This window comes from Scyliorhinus torazame, chromosome 12 (genome assembly GCF_047496885.1).
Source record: "Scyliorhinus torazame isolate Kashiwa2021f chromosome 12, sScyTor2.1, whole genome shotgun sequence".
NCBI classification, from domain to species: Eukaryota; Metazoa; Chordata; class Chondrichthyes; order Carcharhiniformes; family Scyliorhinidae; genus Scyliorhinus; species Scyliorhinus torazame.
The window spans coordinates 9,891,297-9,915,687 of record NC_092718.1 but is presented as its reverse complement, the minus strand read 5'-3'; the positions used below and the strand labels follow the sequence as shown (position 1 = coordinate 9,915,687).

The 24,391-nt window shown below is 44.8% G+C and overlaps 1 protein-coding gene across 7 annotated transcripts in view; it reads right to left on the bottom strand.

Moving 5' to 3' along the window:
• golm2 (golgi membrane protein 2) overlaps nt 1–24,391 on the bottom strand; it is a 129,090-nt gene that overhangs the window by 19,163 nt on the left and 85,536 nt on the right. For 4 of the 7 annotated variants that reach the window (XR_011933852.1, XM_072470395.1, XM_072470397.1 and 1 more), the window contains exon 10: nt 10,412–10,579. The exons of the other annotated variants lie outside the window; for them this stretch is intronic. Coding sequence is in view for 3 of the 4 variants with exons in the window: in XM_072470395.1 (XP_072326496.1) it covers nt 10,412–10,579 (168 nt within the window). In the remaining variant the exon portion in view is untranslated. The remainder of the gene's footprint in view (nt 1–10,411; nt 10,580–24,391) is intronic. 7 annotated transcript variants of the gene reach the window in all.

Here is a 24,391-nt window from a genome sequence, read left to right as displayed (position 1 = left end):
TGCAAACAGATACTCCCACTTCACTGCCTTTTCGACATCCAGTGACACAATCACCTCTGGTTCGGGCACCGAGGAGGGGAAAAGGACAACATTTAGCAGGCAACATACATTTACATTTGCTGATAATTTGACATTTGTCAAACCTTGACGAAGCCTGTCTGAACCTCAGATTACCTTTGGAAGGCAGGTCTCAAGCCGCAGCGCCAACACCTTGGCAAGTAACGTGACATCCACAAGAGTGAGATAGGTCGGTACAACCCACATTCTTATTAGGCCTCTCCTCACCAATAGTAATAACAACAACCTAAAAGGAGGGTCACGCTGCACCACAATTTTCAAGATGGTGTTTTTTACATCACTTGAGTTCCACTGCGATACTGTTCTTCAATTCAGCAACCTCTTCACAGAGTGCACACTCCATGTCTGTCTGTAGGTAGCACTGTCCAAGTTTCATTGCTGTCCCCTTTTTAAAAAAAAAATTACAAAGCAATAAACAAGTTGATGGAAGCAACAAAAGGAATGAGTGTGAAAATTAATATCCAAACTATGCTTCTATTAAATACTTTCCAGATGAATTTCCTCTGCTGCATTGGGTTCCATCTACACCTTGCCCCTCGCACCTTAAACCTATGCCCCCTAGTAATTGACCTCTCTACCCTCTGACTATCCATTCTGTCTATGCCCCTCATAATTTTGTAGACCTCTATCAGGTCGCCCCTCAACCTCCTTCGTTCCAGTGAGAACAAGTCGAGTTTATTCAACCGCTCCTCATAGCCAATGCCCTCCATACTAGGCAACATCCTTGTAAATCTCTTCTGCACCCTCTCTAAAGCCTCCACATCCTTCTGGTAGTGTGGCAACCACAATTGAACACTATACTCCAATTGTGGCCTAACTAAGGCTCTATACAGCTGCAACATGACTTGCCAATTCTTATACTGTCAATACTCTTGGGGTTCTACCATTCACTGTATATTCCCTACCTGCATTAGACCTTCCAAAATGCATTACCTCACATTTGTCCGGATTAAACTCCATCTGCCATCTCTCCGCCCAAGGCTTCAAACAATCTAAATCCCGCTGTATCCTCTGACAGTCCTCATCGCTATCCGCAATTCCACCAACCTTTGTGTCGTCTGCAAACTTACTAATCAGACCGGTTACATTTTCCTCCAAATCATTTATATATACTACGAACAGCAAAGGTCCCAGCACTGATCCCTGTGGAACACCACTAGCCACAGCCCTCCAATCAGAAAAGCACCCTTCCATTGCTACTCTCTGCCTTCTATGACCTAGCCAGTTCTGTATCCACCTTGCCAGCTCACCCCTGATCCCGTGTGACTTCACCTTTTGTACCAGTCTGCCATGAGGGACCTTGTCAAAGGCCTTATTGAAGTCCATATAGACAACATCCACTGCCCTACCTGCATCAATCATCTTTGTGACCTCCTCGAAAAACTCTATCAAGTTAGTGAGACACGACCTCCCATTCACAAAACTGTGCTGCCTCTCGCTAATACGTCCATTTGCTTCCAAATGGGAGTAGATCCTGTCTCGAAGAATTCTCTCCAGTAATTTCCCTACCACTGACGTAAGGCTCACCGGCCTGTAGTTCCCTGGATTATCCTTGCTATCCTTCTTAAACAAAGGAACAACATTGGCTATTCTCCAGTCCTCTGGGATATCACCTGAAGACAGTGAGGATCCAAAGATTTCTGTAAATGCCTCAGCAATTTCCTCGCTAGCCTCCTTCAGTATTCTGGGGTAGATCCCACAGGCCCTGGGGACCCTTCTCCAGACTCAACATCCACCAATTCCTTCTCTTTGGTGAATACTGATGCAAAGTATTCATTTAGTACCTCGCCCATTTCCTCTGACTCCACACATAGATTCCCTCCCCTGTCCTTCAGTGGGCCAACCCTGTCCCTGAAAGCCGTGGGATTTTCCTTAACCCTATTTGCCAATGACTTTTCGTGACCCCTTCTAGCCCTCCTGACTCCTTGCTCATGTTCCTTCCTACTTTCCTTATATCCCACACAGGCTTAGTCTGTTCCCAGCCTTCCAGCCCTGACAAATGCCTCCTTTTTCTTTTTGACAAGGCCTACACCATCTCTTGTTATCCAAGGTTCCCGAAATTTGCCGTATTTATCCTTCATCCGCACAGGAACATGCCGGTCCTGAATTCCTTTTAACTGACATTTGAAAGCCTCCCACATGTCAGATGTTGATTTACCCTCAAACATCCGCCCCCAATCTTGGTTCTTTAGTTCCCGCCTAATATTGTTATAATTAGCCTTCCCCCAATTTATCACATTCACCCTAGGACCACTCTTATCCTTGTCCACCAGCACTTTAAAACTTACTGAATTGTGGTCACTTCCCGAAATGCTCCCCTACTGCAACTTCTACCACCTGGCCGGGCTTATTCCCCAATACCAGGTCCAGTAAAGCCCCTTCCATAGTTGGACTATCTACATATTGTTTTACGAAGCCCTCCTGGATGTTCCTTACAAACTCTGCCCCGTCCAAGCCCCTAACACAAAGTGAGTCCCAGTCAATATTGGGGAAGTTGAAGTCTCCCATAATCATCCTTTTTCTTGTGTATAGGTCATACCTGGTCAATTCTCCATATTGCCTGGTAGATGTCAGTGTTGTAGCTGTACTGGAACAGTTTGGCTAGGGATGCGGCAAGTTCTGGAGCACAAGTCTTCAGTACTAATGCCAGAATATTGTCAGGGCCCATAGCTGTAGCAGTATCCAGTGCCTTCAGCTGTTTCTTAATGTCACGTGGAATGAACCAAATTAGCCGCTGCTGGGGAGACCGAGATGGATCATCCACTTGGCACTTCTGGCTGAAGATTGTTGTGAATGCTTCCGCCACGTCTTTTGCACTGATGTGCTGGGCTCCCCCGTCATGGAGGATGAGGATATTTGTGGAGCTTCTTCGTCCAGTGAGTTGGTTAATTGTCCACGACCATTCATGGCTGGATGTGGCAGTACTGCAGAGCTTAGATCTATGCGTTAGTTGTGGAATCACGCAGCTCTATTACTTGCTGCTTATACTATTTGACACACTAGTCCGGTGTTGCAACTTCACCAGGTTTGACACCTCATTTTTGGTGTTGCTCCTGGCATGCACTTCACTGAACAAGGGTTGATCCCCTGGCTTGGTGGTAATGGTAGAGTGGGGGATATGCCGGGACATGAAGTTGCAGATTGTGCTCGAGTATATAAGTCTGCTTCTGCTGATAGCCCACAGAGTCTCATGAATGCCCAGTCTCAAGTTGCTAGATTTGTTCGAAGTCTATCCCATTTAGCATAGTGGTAGTGCCACACAACACGATGGAGGGTATCCTCAATGTGAAGTCAGGACTTTGTCTCCACAAGGACTGTGCCATGGTCACTTCTACCGATGCGGTCATGGACAGATGCATCTGCAGCAGGCAGGTTGGGGAGGATGAGGTCAAGATTGCTTTTCCCTCTTGTTGGGAAGGAGATACAAATGTCTGAGAACACGCACTAACCGATTCAAAAACAGCTTTTCCCCCACTATTACCAGACTCCTAAATGACCCTCTTATGGACTGATCTGATCTCTTCAAACATCTTCTCTACTGAGTAGTACTACACTCCTGTATACTTCACTGATGCTTGTGTCTATGTATTTACATAGTGTATTTTAGGTTTGCCCTATTATGTATTTTCTTTTCATGTACGGGATGATCTGTCTGAACTGTATGCAGAACAATACTTTTCATTGTACGACGGCACATATGACAGTCAACAAATCCAACCCCAGGAATAGTGATGTCTGGGACATTGTCTGGAAGGTGCAATTCATGAGTATGACTATGTCAGACTGAGAGACAGCTCTCCGGAGGACCTTGCGGGGTTGACATGGCTGGGTTTGCTGTTGTCATTTCCAATGCCTGGGTCGATGCCGGGTGGTCCATCTGGTTTCATTCCTTTTCTGTGTTTTTGTTGCGGTTGAATTTGTGTCTCCTGGGTCTCTTACTTGTCCAGCGACTGTTCAGGCGGTGTCTTAAACATTATTTCTGTCCCCATTCCCTGGTTATCTGGACTGTAACTTGTACTTTAGGAAGCCTCTCACTTCGCAGCTCCTGTCCTTGCCAATCTTTCTTCTGGCAGAGTTGGGAGATGCTCACTCCCCGATATCTGGTCTCCAACTACTCTGGCTTCCAGCTAAAACCAAGAACAAAGGAAAGTCCATCCCTCTGGAACGTGGCCTCTTGTTGCTAAGCAACGATTGCTGGTTTATTTATTCCTTGCGCTGTAGACCAATCTAAACACAGTTGGAACTTAACCAAATCCCACACATGCAAACTCCTTTGTCCAGTGTGAATCTAACTATAGATTTTATCCTTCCGGAAACATTAAATTAAATCCACTCAAAACTACACCTTCATTTCTAATGTTTACCAATATAAATCCCTTAAAACTACCTTTCTTTTCCTAACAAGAATAATTTAAAGTCAACAGTTGCATGTAATAATGGGGAGGAGTGAGGAACTGTACTTCCAAAATAAATTACTTTCCCCTGTACCTTGTGATTCCAGAGAGAAACTTAAAAAGCATTATAACTTCAAAGGAATGAATAATAACATTTTAGCCAGATCCACAAGATGTAGCGCATTTGAATGTGACAAATGGTCCCAATTTCAACAATCTTCTTATTGCGTCTATAAATCGACCCCTCATACTTTATCACGAAAAAATGATCAGCCATGGGATGGAAATTTATTTGTTAAAACATTGCTTTTCAAGATATTGCATTAAAAGAATGCACGCATAAAATTCTAATTCAGGTTTACTCAATATACCAGCCAAAAGAGGCAGCTTCAAGTGAAAAATAAAATTACGATTTAAGGAAAACACCAATGGAATTAGGATTGGGCTCAACCTGGCACTGTGCCCTATTGACATTGTTGTTTTTGAATACTAAAAGACCGAACAAACAGAATGAGCATTCAATGAGATGAACAATAGAACCCAGCTACAGTAATTGGTCAGTACCAATAAATATCATTATGACTGAATGTACAGCAATTATACTGCTCAGCACGGACTTCCGGTGACGGCGGGCGGGAGGCGGCCGCACAATGGAGGGCTCCCGTTCAGGAACGGCATTTCCGGGGCTTTAAGCCCAGTCCCAGGGTCCACGGAGGCGGCAAAAGCAGGGAGAAGGCACAGAGGCAGCAGAGTGAAGAAAAATGTCGAGGATGAGCAAAAGAACGTCCGGAAGGAAAACAGCTGAAGGTCTGTCGGGGAGTGGAACGGTCAGCGTGGGGTCACCAAGGAAAATGGAGGCTGGAGCACCAGGGGAGGCTGCATTGCTTACGGCTGAAGAAATAACTAAGGTGATGGCTGCGGAATTCGAAAGGCGGTTTACAAAATACATGGAGACAATGAGGAAGGAGATGAGAGAGGTTTTGAGTGTGCTGGTGGAGGAAGCGATTTCCCCGGTGACGAAGGCAGTGGCGAGCGCAGTGGCGGAGGTGCGGGAGCAAGGGGAGGCGCTGAAGGAAATGGAGTAGATGTTATTGCATCACGGTGATCAACTTGCCTCGATGGGGAAGGAGATGCGGAAGGTGATAGACATTAACAAAGATCTGCGAGGAAAAATGGAAGACCTGGAAAACAGATCCAGGCGACAGAATTTGAGGATTATGGGGCTGCCCGAAGGAGTTGGAAGGACCGAGGCCGACTGAGTATTTTGCTGCAATGCTGGCGAAACTATTGGGGGAGGGGGAGGATCCCTCCCGATATGAACTGGATCGGGCTCATCGGTCGTGGAGGCCTGTACCAAAGGCGAGTGAGACGCCAAGGGTAGTGACTCTGTGCTTCCGTAGATACAGTGTGAAGGAGAAGGTCCTGAGCTGGGCCAAGCAGAAGCGGGTGGTGCATTAGGCTGGAGCTGGTATACGTGTATACCAGGACTTTACGGTGGAGCTGGCGAGGAGGCGGGCTGCCTTCAATCGGGTGAAGAGGGCACTGTACATTAGCTAGGTGCAGTGCAGCATTGTATATCCAGCGAAGCCGAGGGTGACTTACAAGCTCAGGGACTTTTATTTTGGAACGGCGGAAGCAGCGGAGGAGTTTGCGAAGGCAGAAGGACTGTGGCAGAACTGAGAAATTGAGAAATGGCCATGTGCTGATGTAACCTCATGACTGTATTTTCTTCTTTTTTGTTTCACTGCGTGCGGGTGTATGGGCTAAAGGAGACAATGTTGTATATATTTGGACAAGTGGAGTGATGGGACTTTCACTCGAAATGAGGGCTCTTTGGGGTGTAGGTGGATATGCGGGGTTTGTGTGCTAAAAGGGGATTTCTGGGCCTTCCGAGGGGGGAAGGGACCCAGGCGGGGGAACTCCACGCTGGCCAGTTTAAGCTGGCCAGTGAACGGGAGGTGCAGGGAGGGGCTGCGGCCATCGGAGCCTGGCAGAACAGGGTCCGAGTGGTCTAGCCGGGGTGGAAAGTTGGGGGGAAGGAACAGAGGTTTGGGGGGGGGGGGGGGGGAGTTTTACAAGAGGCAGTGGACGGGAGGAGTTGGAGACTGGGGGCGCGGGGTACATCTCTTGGGTATCATGTATGGTACTCTTTCAGAGGTTGGAGGGCGTTGAGTGTGTGTGTGTGTGTGTGTGTGTGTGTGTGTGTGTGTGGGGGGTGGGGGGAGTGGACTCTATAGGTCAATGGTGACCATGGGCGGTCCCGGACTCATTTTTCTTTATTGGATGCATATATTGACAGGTGGGCAATGTTTGGGGTGGTGGGAGGATGGGATCGTTGGTATTGTTAAGGGGATTGATTTTGTATGTGTTACCGTTTACTGTTTGTGGGTGGGGTGTACATTTTGAAGGAAAATGTGAAAATGGAGAATAAAAATATTTTTTAAAAATTTATACTGCTCAGCGCAATTCTGCTTCATGTTCACCTATTTTTAAGATTAAAACAGAAAGGGCAGCACGGTAGCATGGTGGTTAGCACAATTGCTTCACAGCTCCAGGGTCCCAGGTTCGATTCCCCGCTGGGTCACTGTCTGTGCAGAGTCTGCACGTTCTCCGTGTCTGCGTAGGTTTCCTCCAGGTGCTCCGGTTTCCTCCCATAGTCCAAAGATGTGCAGGTTAGGTGGATTGGCCATGTTAAATTGCCCTTAGTGTTGGGTGGGGTTTCTGGGTTATGGGGATAGGGTGGAGGTGTGGACTTGGGGGTCGGGTGCTCTTCCCAAGAGCCGGTGCAGACTCGATGGGCCGAATGGCCTCCTTCTGCACTGTAAATTCTATGTAAAAACATTGCCAATACTAAAAGCATGAAAATTCCTCAGGAGGAGAACCTGAGCTGTGCATCAGACTGAGCAAATTATTAATCATTTGTTTATTGTTCCAACTGTTCGCACCAACAGGGAACTCGAACATGCTACAGTTAAAGTAATCCCAGGATTCCTTTTTACCCATTCAACGGAATACCAACCTCAAGGGTTTATTCATGTGCAAAGTCTATGATCAACATCAAATTATGACTACAATCAGCATATCACGGTTGTATGCTATGGGACAGAATTTGGTGCAATGCCATCTGTCAAGATGACAAAGAAATCTTGAAACAATTCATTTTTTGAGAAGCAGCAATTAAGCCAATGGTGGGGCTGAAATAATTTTGTAGTAAGCACAAATCTAAAGTGCTTAAGATTCTCAAAATTTGCCTCTTCCACCTTCTCCCCCATCTATTTTACTTAATTGACCTTCATCTTATAACTGAATAACTGGCAGGACAAAACAGCTAGTAAAACTAATGAGCTAAACATTTAAGATGCAAAGACATAATAACCAGAAAATTTAGAATGAGTTATAATTAATGTGAATGCACATCACATTGAAACTAGTTGCACTAGGAGATGAAAAGATGGCGGAATGATGCCACTTTTGAGGGCATGAGGTTTGCATGCAGGATTCAGCAGGGAAACTAGCCAGCGTCAAGCTTACATACGTAGAGACAGGTGGCATCATGCAGACAAAACTGAAACTAAATAGAAATGTGTTATCTGCATAATTATTTACTTAGAGTAAAAATAAACCATTTTAAATTTGCAAGACTTGCAAATTCGTATGCAATGCTGCCAATTTAGCTACACGAGAAATACAATGCGTTACAAAGTAAAATTCTCTAGGTAGTTGGACATGCTTGAGGAAATTTCATTATTTTCCTTTCTTTTCCAAAGCATTTTTGTCATTTATCCTTAGATGACCCATGTGCAGGTTCCAGTTGGGAGATTAGGCAGGCAATTTGCTCATTTGGTTATTAGAAGGTATCTAAGAGAAGGCCTGAGCAACTCTCTTCCTTTTCAGTCTATTTGCAAGGAAGTCCTTAATCGACTCTTGCCCCCTATTCCTTTCCCTGCTCACCAACAATAATAATAATATTCTTTAATGTCGCAAGGAGGTTACATCAACACCGCAATGAAGTTACCGTGAAAATCCCCTAGTCGTCGCACTCGTGCCCCTGTTCGGGTACATGGAGGGAGAATTCTGAATGTCCAAATGACCTAACAGCACGTCTTTCGGGATTTGTGGGAGGAAACCGGAGCACCCGGAGGAAACCCACGCAGACACGGAGAACGTGCAGACTCCGCACAGACAGTGACCCAAGCCGCGAATTGAACCTGGGACCCTGGTGCTGCAAAACAACAGTGCTAACCACTGTGCTATCGTGTCACCCTATACTGGAATGGAGAGTTTGCAGATGGGCTCGTTGCTGGGACAAACCTCATGGTTTCCCTCCATTCACTGGAACACCAATGTGCAGTACTGGACCATTTCACTGCCTTCCCCATCCCTACACCATTGCAGACGCCTATTTTGATAGACATTATTTGTGCCCTGCCATGGCAAAAAATATTTCAGGTTCAGTAAACACTAGGTGTGCTCACTGCACTACAAGATGAAAAGGCCAATTCCTTCCAAGGTAGGACACAGTACACAAGGGTCCTGCAGAGTCGCTCTCCCATTCACAGCAAGATTTTTATAGCTATCTTATTCCTAAAGTGAAGAAACTAGAAAATCAGGTATACAAATTACATTATTCAATTTTGAAACATTTTTTCTAAATAGTACAAAGCTGTGCAATCATTTTAATTTGTTTGGTTCAGTTTTTAAAAAATAAATTTAGAGTAGCCAATTATTTTTCTTTTCCAAATAAGGGGCAATCCACCTAACCAGCATATCATCTGGGTTGTGGGGGTGAAACCCACACAGACATGGGGAGAATGTGCAAACTCCACATGGACAGTGACCCAGAGCCAGAATTCGAACCCGGGTCCTCAGCGCCGCAGTCCCAGTGCTAACCACTGCGCCACATGCCGCCCTTGGTTTAGTTTTTAAAATCAAAATGACCAGGCATAAAAGTGATTTGTAGAGTGTCTCAGTGGATGTATTTCTTGATGTCCCAAAAGTTAGTTGATTTAACTATAAAACGAGGGCTTCGCAAGAGATCAATAGTAATAAACACCCACCCAAATGAGAAATATATGGGGGAGGGAGGGATTCTCTTCCACAGGCCCTTGAAGCCAGTTACACTATACAATTGACAAAAGCCTGGGAGCATTGCACTGCCAACCCACTCAGACAAGGAAACAGCACAGGGAGATAATAAAAATCACAAAGTAAGCTAAGAATCAAGCTGAAGTTGTATCTCTGTCTAATACATGCAAGATGACAATATTTCACGTCTTGAAGCCTGTCATGACTCTGTTAACTCAAACTAGCAAGATGAACAGGCATGTCTGGTAGTTTGATCAACCCCATTCTGAAATAGTCATGCAAGGGAGACCGATCTGCCAGGTTGCTCACTTCCCAGGACAAGGCATCTTATTTTGTACATCTCATCTAGCGCCTCAGATAATCTGAAACTCTGAATTCAGGTAGATGAATTGTGAAAGCAGACAGCAACTATAAATAAAAACACATTTTACTGCCTCTTCAACATAAGCTCAAAGTGTGCTCTGTCCTTTCACTCATTAGAAATTGGCTGAAATTGCTCATTGCAGAAAGAAAGAGGAAAGAAGGAATTTAACAAGCATGTCAAAATTAGCAGAAAAATTAAGAGACAAGAAGGGGAGCGAGGGGGGAATGGTATCGCCTCTTAGGACTGACCTGGTCACCTGATGGCAGCTTGCATTAATTTGTAGATGTTTGAGATTGTGGACTATAAGAGTCATGGTGTGATAAAATATGCAGATGGTTGAAGAACATAAACAAAGCAACAGATTGGAAAAAGTACTCCAGTCTGAATGACAATAAACATGTCCTTTGGAGCCGTAAAGTAGGTATTCAGCAGATAACACACACAGTTTTAGCACAGCTCTTAGTTTCAAGGAAATAAGGCCCAAGCTCACCTTGGACGTCTTCTTCCCCACCATCACCATCCTCTTCCTCATTGTAAGCCAATTCGGCCTGCTTGTCTGCCTCGTACTCACCCACATTACCATCATCCCCATTATAGTCCGCCACTTTAGAGTCATGCTGCGGATCAGCTGGGGATTCATTCTCATCAAAGAACTGGCCTGAGGAATCCAAGTCAGAAGCGAGAGAAAGCGGGGGGGGGGGGAAAGAAAGAGAGACAGAGATCCATGTTGAAAATGGAGAACAAGAGAACTTTAATTGCTGCTTTTTTTTTAATAAAAGATGCCAACAGAAGACAGACCATTAATTCTTTCCTTTTGCAATTCCAATCCTACTTCGTCACCTTTGCTCGTTTGGGCTTGAGTATGTGATGCAGCATATGAAAAATCGAAAGCACAGAGTTGGACTAAAACGGAAGCAAGTTGTAAGGTTCAATGTCTGGCAGCCCCTTAAAGGTTATCACCTTTCAATCAATAACATTTCAGCACACTGGCATTCTGTTGTCATCAGCCTACTAAAGGGTGAAGGCAGTTTCTAGCTGGTTAATGTAGTTGTTTCTCGCACGGCTGGGTGCTATTCAAAGTTAGAACTGAACTGAACTGCTAGTGAGTAGAGTGGAGACAAACAGAATGCACAGCAAACTGTACAAGCAACTGGAAATTTCCTTCAGTCTGAGCCATGCTGATGAAAACACAACACCAGTATTTAAAAAGGCCCGATTAAAATTGAACTATTTACAACACAAACAGGCCTTTTGACCCAACTGGTCTATGCTATATGTGAGGTTTCCTCCGCCCTACTGTATGCAACCCTAAACTGAAGAGAAGATAAAGTCAAAAGACAATGCTATTCAAAAAGCATGCCATAATAATGGCTCATATACATTTGATGGTTTGGTGACACGAGGAAAAGGTTTCCAAACTGTATGTAGTGCTTGCTTTCTTCCAAAAAAGAGAATATTGTGCTCCAGGTCGTGGATATTGTTTAAACCAAATATAAGAGGTTATTGTTATATATACCCACCTCTACAGGTTATTTTCCACTCTCATTCATGTTCTCTCTCCTGAACTTTTTTCACTTTTGAATTTCTCTTCCTTTGGATGGTGGGCAGTGTGGCAGGGGAAAAAATACAGTCTGCATTTGGGGTTGAAGGCTGCAGAAAGAATGTGGCCTTAAGAGACACCCATTTCACTCTTTCACTAGTCATTTCCCCATCACTTCCCACCACATCTTCACGCTTTAACCTACGTTTCTTGCCCCACTATCATCCATTCCAACCTTCTTGATTATCCTTTGCAAGGACAAGCATCTCATCTTCAAATAATAATCTTTATTGTCACAAGTAGGCTTACATTAACACTGCAATGAAGTTACTGTGAAAATCCCCTAGTCACCACACTCCGTCTCGCCTGTTCGGGTACACAGAGGGAGAATTCAGAAGGTCCAAATTACCCAACAAGCACATCTTTCGGAACTTGTGGGAGGAAACCGGAGCACCCGGAGGAAACCCACGCAGACTTGGAGAGAAAGTGCAGACTCACCACAGACAGTGACCCAAGCCGGGATTCGAACCTGGGACCCTGGAGCTGTGAAGCAACAGTGCTAACCACTGTGCTACCATGAAATATCGACAAGCCATCCTCTTGACTTGCCTTCCTAACTGTTCCCCCAGAGGTTTGTACACTTGTGAAACACAATTCAAATAGATGTAAATTAGAACGATTTAATTAGAAAATCAAATTATAACAAAGGAAAAAAGCTGTTTGCCGTTCTCTCCAATTGCCATTCCCATACTTTAGGTGTCTGAAGGCAGAATCTTTGCCTGATGGGTAGAATTTGTTAACATTGACCTAGTTAAAACACAGGTGAGCTAATTAGATCATTTCAAAATGTAACTGTTTGAGAACCGAGGTAACGTTATATGAATACACACTTGCTTTCTCTTCTTTACCCCATATCTTGCCCACTCCTCTTACTTTGATTACACATGCTTTGTACTTAAGCCTACAGAAGATGTGCTATTAGAAAATTCTTTCCAACACACAAACATTTTAAGATCATACTCCATGTGCTTCATCTCAGTAAAACTTTTAAAGTTTATTCTTTAACTTTTCCTCAATTTTGAGGAAATTGTGGGGAAACTAACAGAATAGTGCAAGAAATGGTTCTGAAGAATCCAATCAGGGATAGACAATCAATGCTGGTCTTGTCACGTCCCATCAATGAATAAAATATCTAGAAAAGGTTTCGTACACTGCAGATGTTCAGATTAAATAACCCAAATTCAAGTTGTAATCATAGAATGTACAGTGCAGGAGGCCATTCGGCCCATCGAGTCTGCACCGGCTCTTTGAAAGAGCACCCTACCCAAGCCCACATCATCCCCATAACCCATTAACCCCACCCAACACTAAGGGCAATTTTAGACGCTAAGGGCAATTTAGCATGGCCAATCCACCCAACCTGCACATCTTTGGACTGTGGGAAGAAACCGGAGGACCCGGAGGAAACCCACGCACACACGGGGAGAACGTGCAGACTCTGCAGTGACCCAAGCCGGGAATCGAACCAGAGACCCTGGAGCTGTGAAGCAATTGTGCTAACCACCATGCTGCCCCTAATAATAATCTTTTATTGTCACAAGTATGAGGTTGCTGTGAAAAGCCCCTAGTCGCCACATTCCGGCACCTGTTCTGGGACGCCTGTACTGGAATTGAACCCACGCTGCTGGCCTTGTTCTGCATTACAAACCAGCTGTCTAGCCCACTGAGCTAAACCCAATGGCTCAAATTCTGGGCAAAATTGTCAACTTAAGTCCAGGAATTTGAAATAGACCAACAAAAAAATAAATAAATAAATAAATAAAAAATAAAAAAAATTAAAAAAAATTTAAATTCAGGAAAGCATTAAGAGAATGATGGGAACTCAGTGGCCAAATTGCAGGAATAGGTTTATTTAGACCTTTCCCATTATAAATATAAATATCAGAATCTAAGTTGATACAAAGTGATGAAAGCCCAAGAAGTCAAGTGGCAGAGAGGAAAGAATATTTGTAATTTTATTCATGTACAAGCACAGACATCATATAGTGCCGTGCACAACATGCTCTGCAGTCAGGAAATGGTGGGAATTTCAGCAAGACCACCAGACGTTCCCACAAGGCTGATCTTTATTTGAATCTTACAGTACGAAGTCTTACAGCACCAGGTTAAAGTCCAACAGGTTTGTTTCGATGTCACTAGCTTTCGGAGCGCTGCTCCTTCCTCAGGTGAATGAAGAGGTATGTTCCAGAAACATATATATAGACAAATTCAAAGATGCCAAACAATGCTTGGAATGCGACCATTAGCAGGTGATTAAATCTTTAAAGATCCAGAGAAGGGGTAACCCCAGGTTAAAGAGGTGTGAATTGTATCAAGCCAGGACAGTTGGTAGGATTTCACAGGCATTATATTTATTTGAATGTAATGCATTTTCCTTATCAAGCTATTTAATGTTGAATCTTGGGACAATTAAGATTAATTTCTTTAATTGCATTCAACTACTTTTATGGAAAATGTCCCAGTTGTTCTTCCCACTGTCATTTGGTGAAATCACACAACTTTTAAAGAGGATAGTCATTTAAGAATCATCTTCTTCACTCATCTGATTCTACATAGAAGTAACACGTTCAAATGGCAACCAAAATTGTGGCACGAGAGGAATGGTATTTTCATGATCGATGAAGAAATAACAGCTTCTAAAGTGTACAGCATACAAAAATTAACTGATGAGGACATAGTCATGATAGAATTGCCAGGTCGGATTGACACATTCCTCGGTATTTCATCGCAAGTCCTCCCCCTTCAACTGCGGTGAATAAAGTCTTATCTCCCCCCCCCCCATTTCCAAGATTCTTAACTAATTAGCATGTTCAAAATTTAATTTTTTAATATCCTTCTGATTTTTATTCTAGGTTGTTCAAAATTAAATTAATTCCTGGATCAGGCATTCTCTGAAAACGCTGTCCATTTTTTTGTTGTTGTTTTCCACAGTTTAAATATCAAAGGAATATTCTTGAATAAGAAACAATGATTGCTATACTGACTTTAAAACCAAGTGAGGCCACATAATGAGTCACCGATTAATCATTTGGGTTAGACTCGAATAGCTTTCAATGCCAAGCTCAATAGGGAGAGCTCTTTATCCAGATCCACTAAAGTCTTAGGTCTGTGCACATGTTTTGGCTAACTAAATTGTTTCATCCACATTTATACTGGACCCCGCCAGACACAACCACTTACCTTCCACAAGGTCAGACTTCTCCCATCGGATCCCGGGGCCAGCCAGGAGCAGCCGCCAACCGAGGGAAACATTGCAGGCTGCAGGGGAGACTAAAACAACATGGTTTCAAGTCTCCTGTCCCCAGCATACTCCTGGCAAACGTCCAAGCGGTCGAAAACAAGCTGGACGAACTTAACGCCAGACTTACCTCTCAGAGGGAAGGGAGACTGCTGTATGCTCTGTTTCACAGAGCAGAGTAGAATCTCCAGCAACAGTGCACCCCTCCCCGATGAACTCAAATGCATTCTTTGCTAGTTTCAAGCAGAAAATCGTAGTCAACTGCCCCAGCAGCCTCGGACACACCCATACCCACCGTCACAGCTTCCAAAGTCAGATCGGCCTTCTTGAAAGTGAACCCCCGGAAGGTAAAGGGTCCTGACGGAGTCCCTGCATTCAGGTCCTGCACGGACCAACTGGCCGGTGTGTTCGCGGACATCTTCAACCTCTCCCTACTCTGTTCCGAGGTTCCCACCTGCTTCAAGAAGACCATCATACCGGTGCCAAAGAAGAACCAGGGAACTTGCCTCAACCACTACTGTCAAGTGGCCTTGACATCTATCATTATGAAGTGTTTCGGGAGGTTGGTCATGAGAGGCATCAACTTCATATTCCCAGAATGTCTTGATCCACTGCAATTCGCATACCGCCACAACCGGTCCACAGCAGACGCCATCTCCCTGGCCCTACACTCATCCCTGGACTAGCTCGACAACAAAGACCCCTACGTCAGACTCCCTATTGACTACAGCTCTGCCTTCAACACCATAATCTCAGCCAAGCTCACATCAAATCTCCAAACCTAGGACTTGGCTCCTCCCTCTGCAACTTTATCTTCAACTTCCTGACCCATAGACCACAATCAGCAAGGATAAACAACACCTCAATACCGGGGCCCCGCAAGGTCGAGTACTTCACCCCCTACTATACTTCCTATACACACGACGGTGAGACAAAATTTGGCTCCAACTCCATCTACAAGTTTCCGATGACACGGTCCTACTAGGTCAGATCTCAAACAACGAGTCAGAATGCAGGAGATAGAGAATCTAATGGAGTGGTGTAACAACAACAATCGGAGGTGGAGATGGTTAGCAGTTTCAAATTCCTAGGTGTGCACATCACCAACAATCTGTCCTGGTCCACCCATGTCGACGCTACGAGAAAGAAAGCACAACAGTGCCCATACTTCCTCAGGAAACTAAGGAAATTCGGCATGTCCACACGGACTCTTACCAACTTTTACAGATGCATCATAGAAAGCATCCTATTTGGCTGCATCACAGCCTGGTATGGCAACTGCTCGGCCCAAGACCGTAAGAAACTCCAGAGAGTTGTGAACACCGCCCAGTCCATCACACGAACCTGCCTCCCATCCATTGACTCCATCTACACCTCCTGCTGCCTGAGGAAAGCAGGCAGCATAATCAAAGATCCCTCCCACCCGGCTTACTCACTCTTCCAACTTCTCCCATCGGGCAGGAGATACAAAAGTCCGAGAACACGCACTAACAGATTCAAAAACAGCTTCTTCCCGCTGTTACCAGATTCCTGAATGACCTTATGTTCTGAATTGATCTCTCCACACATTTTCTCTACCGAGTAGTACTACGCTCCATCTGCTTCACCAGATGTCTATCTCCATGTATTTACTTTGTGTAATTTATCATATGTCCTATATTTTTCATGTATGGTACGATCTGTCTGGACTGTACGCAGAACAATACTTTCACTGTACCTCGGTGCACGTGACTAAAACCCAAATCCTCATCAGTGTGAGAGACTCGGACTCTTATTCTAGAATGCCCCACAAGAGGAAGCATCCACTCCATGTCTACTTTATCCATCTTATATCCCTCAATTTGATCTCCCCTCATTCTTCTAAACTCAGGAGTATAGGCCTAAACTGCTCAATCTCTCAAGGCAAACCCCTCATCTCTGGAATCAATCTAGTGAACATCCTCTGAACTGCCTCCAATGCCACTACATCTTTCCTCAAATAAGGCAACCAAAACTGTGCACAATACCCCAGGTGCGATCTCACTAATGCCTTGTACAGTTGTAACACTTCTATTATATTCCTTTAGCTACAAATGCCAACATCATAATAATAATAATAGCTTATTGTCACAAGTAGGCTTGAATGAAGTTACTGTGAAAAGCCCCTAGTCTCCACATTCCAGCACCTGTTCAGGAAGGCCAGTACGGGAATTGAACCCGCGGTGCTGGCATTGTTCTGCATTGCAAGCCAGCTATTTATTCCATTCGCTTTCTTTATTTTGGCGAAGCCAAATTGCCTCTTCGTGTCCCTTAGGTTAGGTGGGGTTATGGGGATAGGACAGGGGAGTGGGCCTGTGTAGGATGTTCTTTCAGAGGGTCAATGCAGATTCGATGGGCCAAATGGCCTCCTTCTGCACTGTAAGGATTCTCCATGCTAAATGGTAACTTTAACTCTCTTTAACTGTGATCAACCTCTCGCTTCATAGTTGAAGGCTATTGCTAATAAGGAATTGGCCTTGTTATTTGTGAGAGCACTCCACAGCTGCAGGCTGTGTTTGCTGCTTGTTCCTGCTGATGGCTGCAAATGCCTGGAGACTGCTGTGGCTGTTGCCTTCCTTTTCTGTAACCGGAAAGAAGGACAATTTTTTCCCTGGTCCTGGAACACCGGGCTCACGGGACATACGAGTCCAGAAGGCAATCAAGTTTGAAGTAAGACGCGCTGTGGGGTCTGGTGCGTGACATTGATCCGAATGGCCCACCCGATGACGGCATTGAAGAAATGCTTTTGCAAATTGCTGATGCTTTTGTTGTTGGTGTGGTGAGGGCTGCATGTAGCTGGCACGTCACCGCAGGTTAAACACGCTGGAAATCACGAGTGTTCAACTGCACTTTGAGCGCCGGTGGAATAGGTGGATGCCAGGATTTGGTTCCGGTGAGATTGGCCGTGTGGGAGGGGCCTGCACTGCTGCGGCTCCTGGACGGAGAATGGCACTGATAACGTGGAACAAGTCACAGAGTGATGGACATATCGTTTCTACAACAAAGTTCTGGACAGAATAACACATTATCAGGATGATGGCACAGCCAGCGGGTTAATATACAAGGCAGGAGGAGAGTGATGATCACTTGGTGGTCGTCAGTTTTTGCCAAAGTCTGATCTCACCAACGCAGCCATCGAGAAGCACCCCACCAACCACGCCCAAAATGACTCTTAAATATCGCCGTTAGCTTCACCATTAAAATTCGTGTGCGTGCTGTAATTACACCCTCCCACCAGTTGAGCTGCTGCAGAACAGGGGGTTGGAATTGCTGTTCAACAAGATTACACAGGCAGCATCTACTATAAATGTCAGCACAGAAATTTACAACAGAAATAGGAAATATATTTAAACAAGGATGGAATGCATAGCTTTAAAATAGATCACATCTTCATGCCTGGTTCATTGGTGGGTGGCATGGTAGCACAGTGGCTAGGACAGCTCCAGGGTCTCAGTTTCGATTTCTGGCTTGGGTCATTGTCTGTGCGTGTTTGCACGTTCTCCCCGTGTCTGCGTGGGTTTCCTCCGGGTGCTCCAGTTTCCTCCCAAATTCCAAAGATGTGCAGGTTAGGTGGATTGGCCACGCTAAATTTCCCTTCGGTGTCCAAAAAGGTTCGAGGTGGTTACTGGGTTACAGGGATAGGGTGGACGTGTGGGCTTAAATGGGGTGCTCTTCCAGGGGCCGGTGCAGACTCAATGGGCCGAATGGCCTCCTTCTGCACTGTAAATGCTATGATGATCCCAAAACCTTTAATGCTGCGTTACCTGAAGGCTATATCTGATCAGCCTCCAGTGTACAATGCCAAATAGATCGACTTATATACATCAAGCAATTCATATCATACTTATTTCCTGTAACATTTTCTTGTCACATCAGTCATGATTTAACGGAAATTTGTTGCCTAAATACAGTGGCACTGCATACTTATCTTTTAGACTTCCTTGCTACCTACACACGAGGTTACTGCTGAAATGCATAAAAATCCCAAGTTCTATTATGAAACTGCGCATGTTAATTTACCATTTACACAAATAGCCAGAATCTGCCAGGCAACGTGAAGCGCTCAGAAATAGGTCGTTGAGCCCCTCAGCCTGCAAGATTGAATTAAGCTGTAACTGATCAGTATCTCAACTCCAGCTACACACTCGCAACTAATTTCCTGACCCACTTCAACATAGTAGCTGTGCTGCCTGATGCCATCAGAGGCAATGAATTAACCTGAAAAAATGTTGTACTCCGTTGTAACAGTAAATTCAGCAGCTTTTGTGGGGATAAGCCCAAATTGATGGGAGGGGGGGGGGGGGGGGGGGGGGGGGGGGGGGGGGGATCTGTTCCACAACAGTTGCTGGTGCTCCACACTCATCACATCGATGTAAAATTCTGAGATGCTGCAGTTGGGTTTTAATATAAAGGTGAAGGAATTCTGTAAAACAGCAATGGCGCTGCCCCCTGTCCCCACTCTTGTTCACGCTAGCGATCGAACCCCTGCCGATAGCCGTGCGGGATGCGAAAACCTGGAAGGGAATCCGGAGAGGAGACCGAGAGCACAGAGTCTCACTCTATGCAGATGACCTGCTCCTCTATGTCTCGAAGCCACAGGAGGGACTGAAGGCAATACTGAAAGAGTTTGGAACATTCTCGGGCTACAAACTTAACCTAGGCAAAAGTGAGACATTCCCAGTGAACCCAAAAGGGGGAGGGACAGAGCTGAAGGGGCTCCCGTTCAAAATGGCCCAAACGGATTCCGTTACCTGGGGATCCAAATAGCCAGAGACTGGACACAGATCCACAAGTGGAACCTGACCAGCCTGGTGGAGGAAGTAAGAAAAGACCTTCAAAAGGTGGGGCTCACTCCCAGTCTCCCTGGTAGGAAGAGTGCAGACAATCAAGATGAACACACTGCCAAGGTTCATCTTCCTGTTTAGATCCATCCCGATCTTCATCCCAAAGGCCTTTTTCCAAAACATAGACAGGCTAATCATGGTGTTTGAACCCGAGAATTCCCAAGCCGACGCTGCAAAGAGGGAAAGTCAGAGGGGACCTGGCTCTACCGAACCTACAATACTACCACTGGGTAGCAACGGCAGAAAAAGTGAGGGGATGGGTACAAGAACCCGACACAGATTCGTTACAAATGGAGGAGGCATCCTGTAAAAGAACAACCCAATGGGGAAACCACAAAAGAGGAAGGGTGCTGATCCTCTGTAAAATAAAGTTAATTACCGCGGGCAAGAAAAATGTAATGTATATAAGTAGCAACTGTTTATAAATATGAGAAAAGCCATTAAAAAGATTTTCAAAAACAGCAATGGCTCTTGCTATGATGGTTGGGTTATGGTGTTTTACAGAAATAGTGATCCAGCATAAACCATCGATTGTGGGATTTAGTGTGCCCCATTTATAACTGGGATCGTGGATCTCCAACGCGCTAGTTTCTCAAGGAGACAAATGCAACCTGATCAGTGGTTGCCCCAGGATTTTGTCGAAACAAGGCTGCTGAAATTATTCTCTCCCAAGGGAGAAGTTCCCAATGAAAACAGCATCGTGCCAATATGCACTGAAACCCTAATGGGAATGGTTCACCTGGTGCTGCTTTCTTGGGTTACAGTTTGAAGCTGCCAATTGTCTCTTAGGAAGATATGCCGATGCAGAGTTTGTTTTAGCCTGTCCTCAGTAAGGACAAAGCTCAAGGTTATTTACTGGTGACCAGCACAAATTTCTTACAGGCCTCCCCTCCACATTCCCACAATACGGACTTTGGGTGATAGGCATAACAGGAGCATAGGAACAGAAGTAGGCCCCACATCGCCTCAATTCTGTTCTATCATTCAGTTAGATTATTGCTGATTTGCACTTCCATTTGCCTTGGTTCCACCCTTGTCTAGCAAACATTTTGTGATTCTACCACCATGGTGGGAGATGATTCCATACTGGAGAAAAAATTGTTTCTCAACTCTCTCCCGAGTGGTCGAACTTGAATTAAGGCTTTTTGCCTCAACGTAGACTCATCCACCAGCTGAAATGTTATTTTATTTACCTACCCTTACCTCAACCAAATCACCCTTTAATCTTTTTTTTTTTTTTTTTTACAGAATATTAGCCAAGTTATTTGTCTTTAATACCCAATCATTAAGGGCCCTGGTAACATACTGGTGAGTCTAAGAAATTTGCAGGCAGCTGATGCCACAGATATTTGACATGTTTAATAATTCCATATCCCGGGGGCATTGCCCATTACATTGGCACAGGCCTCTATTTTGCCAATTCTGAAGAAGGACAAGGACCCTCCAGAATGTGGGTCGTATCGGCCTATCTCGTTGTTGAATGCTAATGCTAAGTTACTGGCTAAAGTGCTGGCATGGTGATGGAGCCCTGCCTTCCGGAGGTGATCTCGGAAGGTTTTATCAAAGGTCGGAGCTGTCGGACTATATACGTTGATTATTAAACTTAGTCCTTTCCCCTCTCCAGTGCCCAAACAGGAGGTGATGGACTGTGGAATCAGGGTATGAGAGATTCTGGGGAGGTTTGGTTTTGGGCCAAAGTTTACATCTTGGATTCATCTTCTGTACAGGACCGCCACCGCAATTTGCACAAATGACTCGAGTTCGGGTTACTTTCAGTTGAATAGGGGTATGAAACAAGATTGTCCATTGTCTCCGCGTTTGTTTGCTCTGGCTATCAAACCATTGGCCATAGAAGATCTTCCACTGATTGGAGAGGGATAAAGTGAGAAGAGAGAGAGCATAGAGTGCCCTTGTATGCAGTTAATCATCATCTTTATATCACAGACCTCTGCCATGGATGAGATAATGAAGTTATCTAGGAGCTTTGGCTCCTTCTCTGGGTATAAGTTGAATTTGGACAAGAGCGAATACTTTCCCGTAAATCCCCAAGGAGGGGAGCCAATCTAGAATTCTTGCCTTTCTGTCGTGCCAGATCTAGCTTTCGTTATCGGGTGGCCCACGATTGGACCTTGCTTCATAAATTAAATTATGCTAGTCTGGTAAATGGGGTTAAATCTGACTTGCAGAAGTGGGTTAACTTCCCCCGGTCCTTGGCGGCAGGGTTCAGAGTGTTAAAATGAAATGTCCCCCCAAGGTTTTATTTCTTTTTCAGTGTCTCCCATTTTCTGCCCAAATCTTTCATTGTCAGATATTCATTCATTTGGGCGTTCAAGTCACCAAGGATTCGCAGGGCCTTTCTTCCGAGTGTTAGAGACACAGTCAGGCTTAGCGTTAACTAATTTGTTATTTATTACTGGGCAGCTAATATTGAAAACATACGGAGGTGGCTCAAGGAGACGAAGTCCATATGGGGGCAGACAGAGATGAGCACTTGTAGTTCTAGCCTGGAGGCTTCAGTTTTCCCATGCAAAATATACCTTGAGACCAGTTGTGGTGTCCACCTTGAGGATTTGGAGGCCGTTTAGGCAACATTTTAAGCTTAACTCCATGTCGTTGTTAGACCCTATTTGTACTAATCATCTCTTTGTGTCAGTGGGTTTAGATTCAACTTTCAGGTCCGGGGGGGTGGTCTAGAGGGGGGACATTTCATTTACGGGACCTGTGTGGAGGGTAGATTTGCCGGATTTGAGGAGCTGTTGGACAAACTTCAACTCCTGAGGACCAATTTATTTTAGGTACTTCCAGGTTTGTGCTTTCTTTTTTTTCCTAAATTTAGAGTACCCAATTTTTTTTTTCCAATCAAGGGGTAATTTAGCGTGGCCAATCCACCTAACCTGCACATCTTTTTGGGTTGTGGGGGTGAAACCCACGCAGACATGGGGAGAATGTGCAAACTCCACACGGACAGTGACGTCAGGGCCGGGATTCGAACCCGGTCCCCAAGTGCCATAGTCCCAGTGCTAACCACTGCACAGGTGTGAGATGTCTTGTGGAAGGAGTTTTCTTGATTCCCTGTGGCACCTTTGCCGTCTCTCTTAAATAGGATTTATCTCTGGCCGATGCGGGTGAGGGGAAGATTTTGGACATTTATGTCCAGATCCTGTCGGCGGAGCAGGCTCCGTTGGATGAGGTGAAAGGGAAGTGCGAGGGTGAACTTGTTCCAATTTTGAATGGGGTGGTGGGGTGGAGTAAGGCTCTTCACAGGGTCTCCACACTACCTCATGTGCTAGGCTCAACTTGATACAGTTCAAGGTGGTACATCTGATGAAGGCGAGGGAGAGTGTTTTTTTTCTCGAGGGTGTAGGATAGTTGCGAGCATTGTTCTCATGGGGGCCTGCAAATCATACCCACATGTTATGATCATGTACTAAACGTGAATGCTTTTGGGTCTCCTTCTTTACCACCATGTTAGAGATTCTGGATATCGATCTGGAGCCTTGCTGGGTGGTGGCCATTTTTAGGGCTTCTGACTCGCCAGTGCTGCAGACAGGGGTGAAGGCGGATGACTTAGTCTTTGCTTCATTGATAGCCAGGAGGCGGGTTCTGCTTGGGTGGAGATTTCCTACTCCGCCCAGTGTCTCGGCCTGGTTGGGTGACCTAATGGAGTTCATATATCTGGAGGAAGTTAAATACATCATTAGGGGGTCGGTGGAAGGGCTCTAGTTGAGATGGCAGCCGTTCATTTCCTTTTGCAAACTTTGTCACCGTCAGCTGTTAAAGGGGTTTAGTTATATGTTTTGAAGAGTTGAGTTTAGTGGGGTTGTTGAGTATTGAGTGTTATTTTTGAGTTGTACCTTTATGTATTGGTGGTATAGTGTGTATTATTTTGTTATACAGAAAATGTCAAAATTATTTTTAAGAAAACATACTGGTGAGTCTACATTGTACCCTTCAAAATGGACAAACACTTTCTCGGATGCAGTGCCCAAAACAGTACAACGAACTGCTGAAGTGGTCCAACCAATGATTTATTTCACTGCAGCAAAACATCCTCTTTATATTCTGGTCCTTGAGTTATAAAGGTTAACATTCCATTAGTTTTTGATCATCTTTTTTCCCCCAGATATCATTAGTGATCAGTCTGCATGGAAGCCTAAAACTTTTTGGAGCTCCATTGTTCCTTCGATTTTAAATTTCAAAATACAATTTGCATAATATGCAGATTTGACCTTTGCTGAGCCATTTTGAAATCCATCTTCCACAGTTTTGCTTACTTAATCCATCAGTGTCTCTTTGTAATTTGATACTCCTGTTTACACAACTTACGATACCATTAATCTTTGTATTCTGTTCTTAATTTATATAGAATTGGGTACTTGTCAGTACTTACAATGTCAGATGCAGTTCACTGTTAGTTAGTGCCAGAGTTCTCAGCACCAGCAAACTCTGACACTTTGACATAAAAGGGATCACACTCCCAATTGCAGCCTGCACTATGTTGGCGTCATATTACAGGGAACTCTCCAGTAAAAAAAAAGTAAATTTGCCATGGTCCCAGATGACCATAGGCTTCTTTCCCCTTGACTGATGGTGATTTAACCTGAGCATCACCACACCTCAGGAGATGGGCAAAGTTGAGAAGGCGGGGTCTTCGTGAATAACCTCAGCCGGTACGGGAATTGAACCCGGCCAGTTGGCCTCGCTGTGCATCATGAACCAGCTGTCCATCCAACTGAGCTCAACCAGTTTTTCAAATTACACTTTGAAACA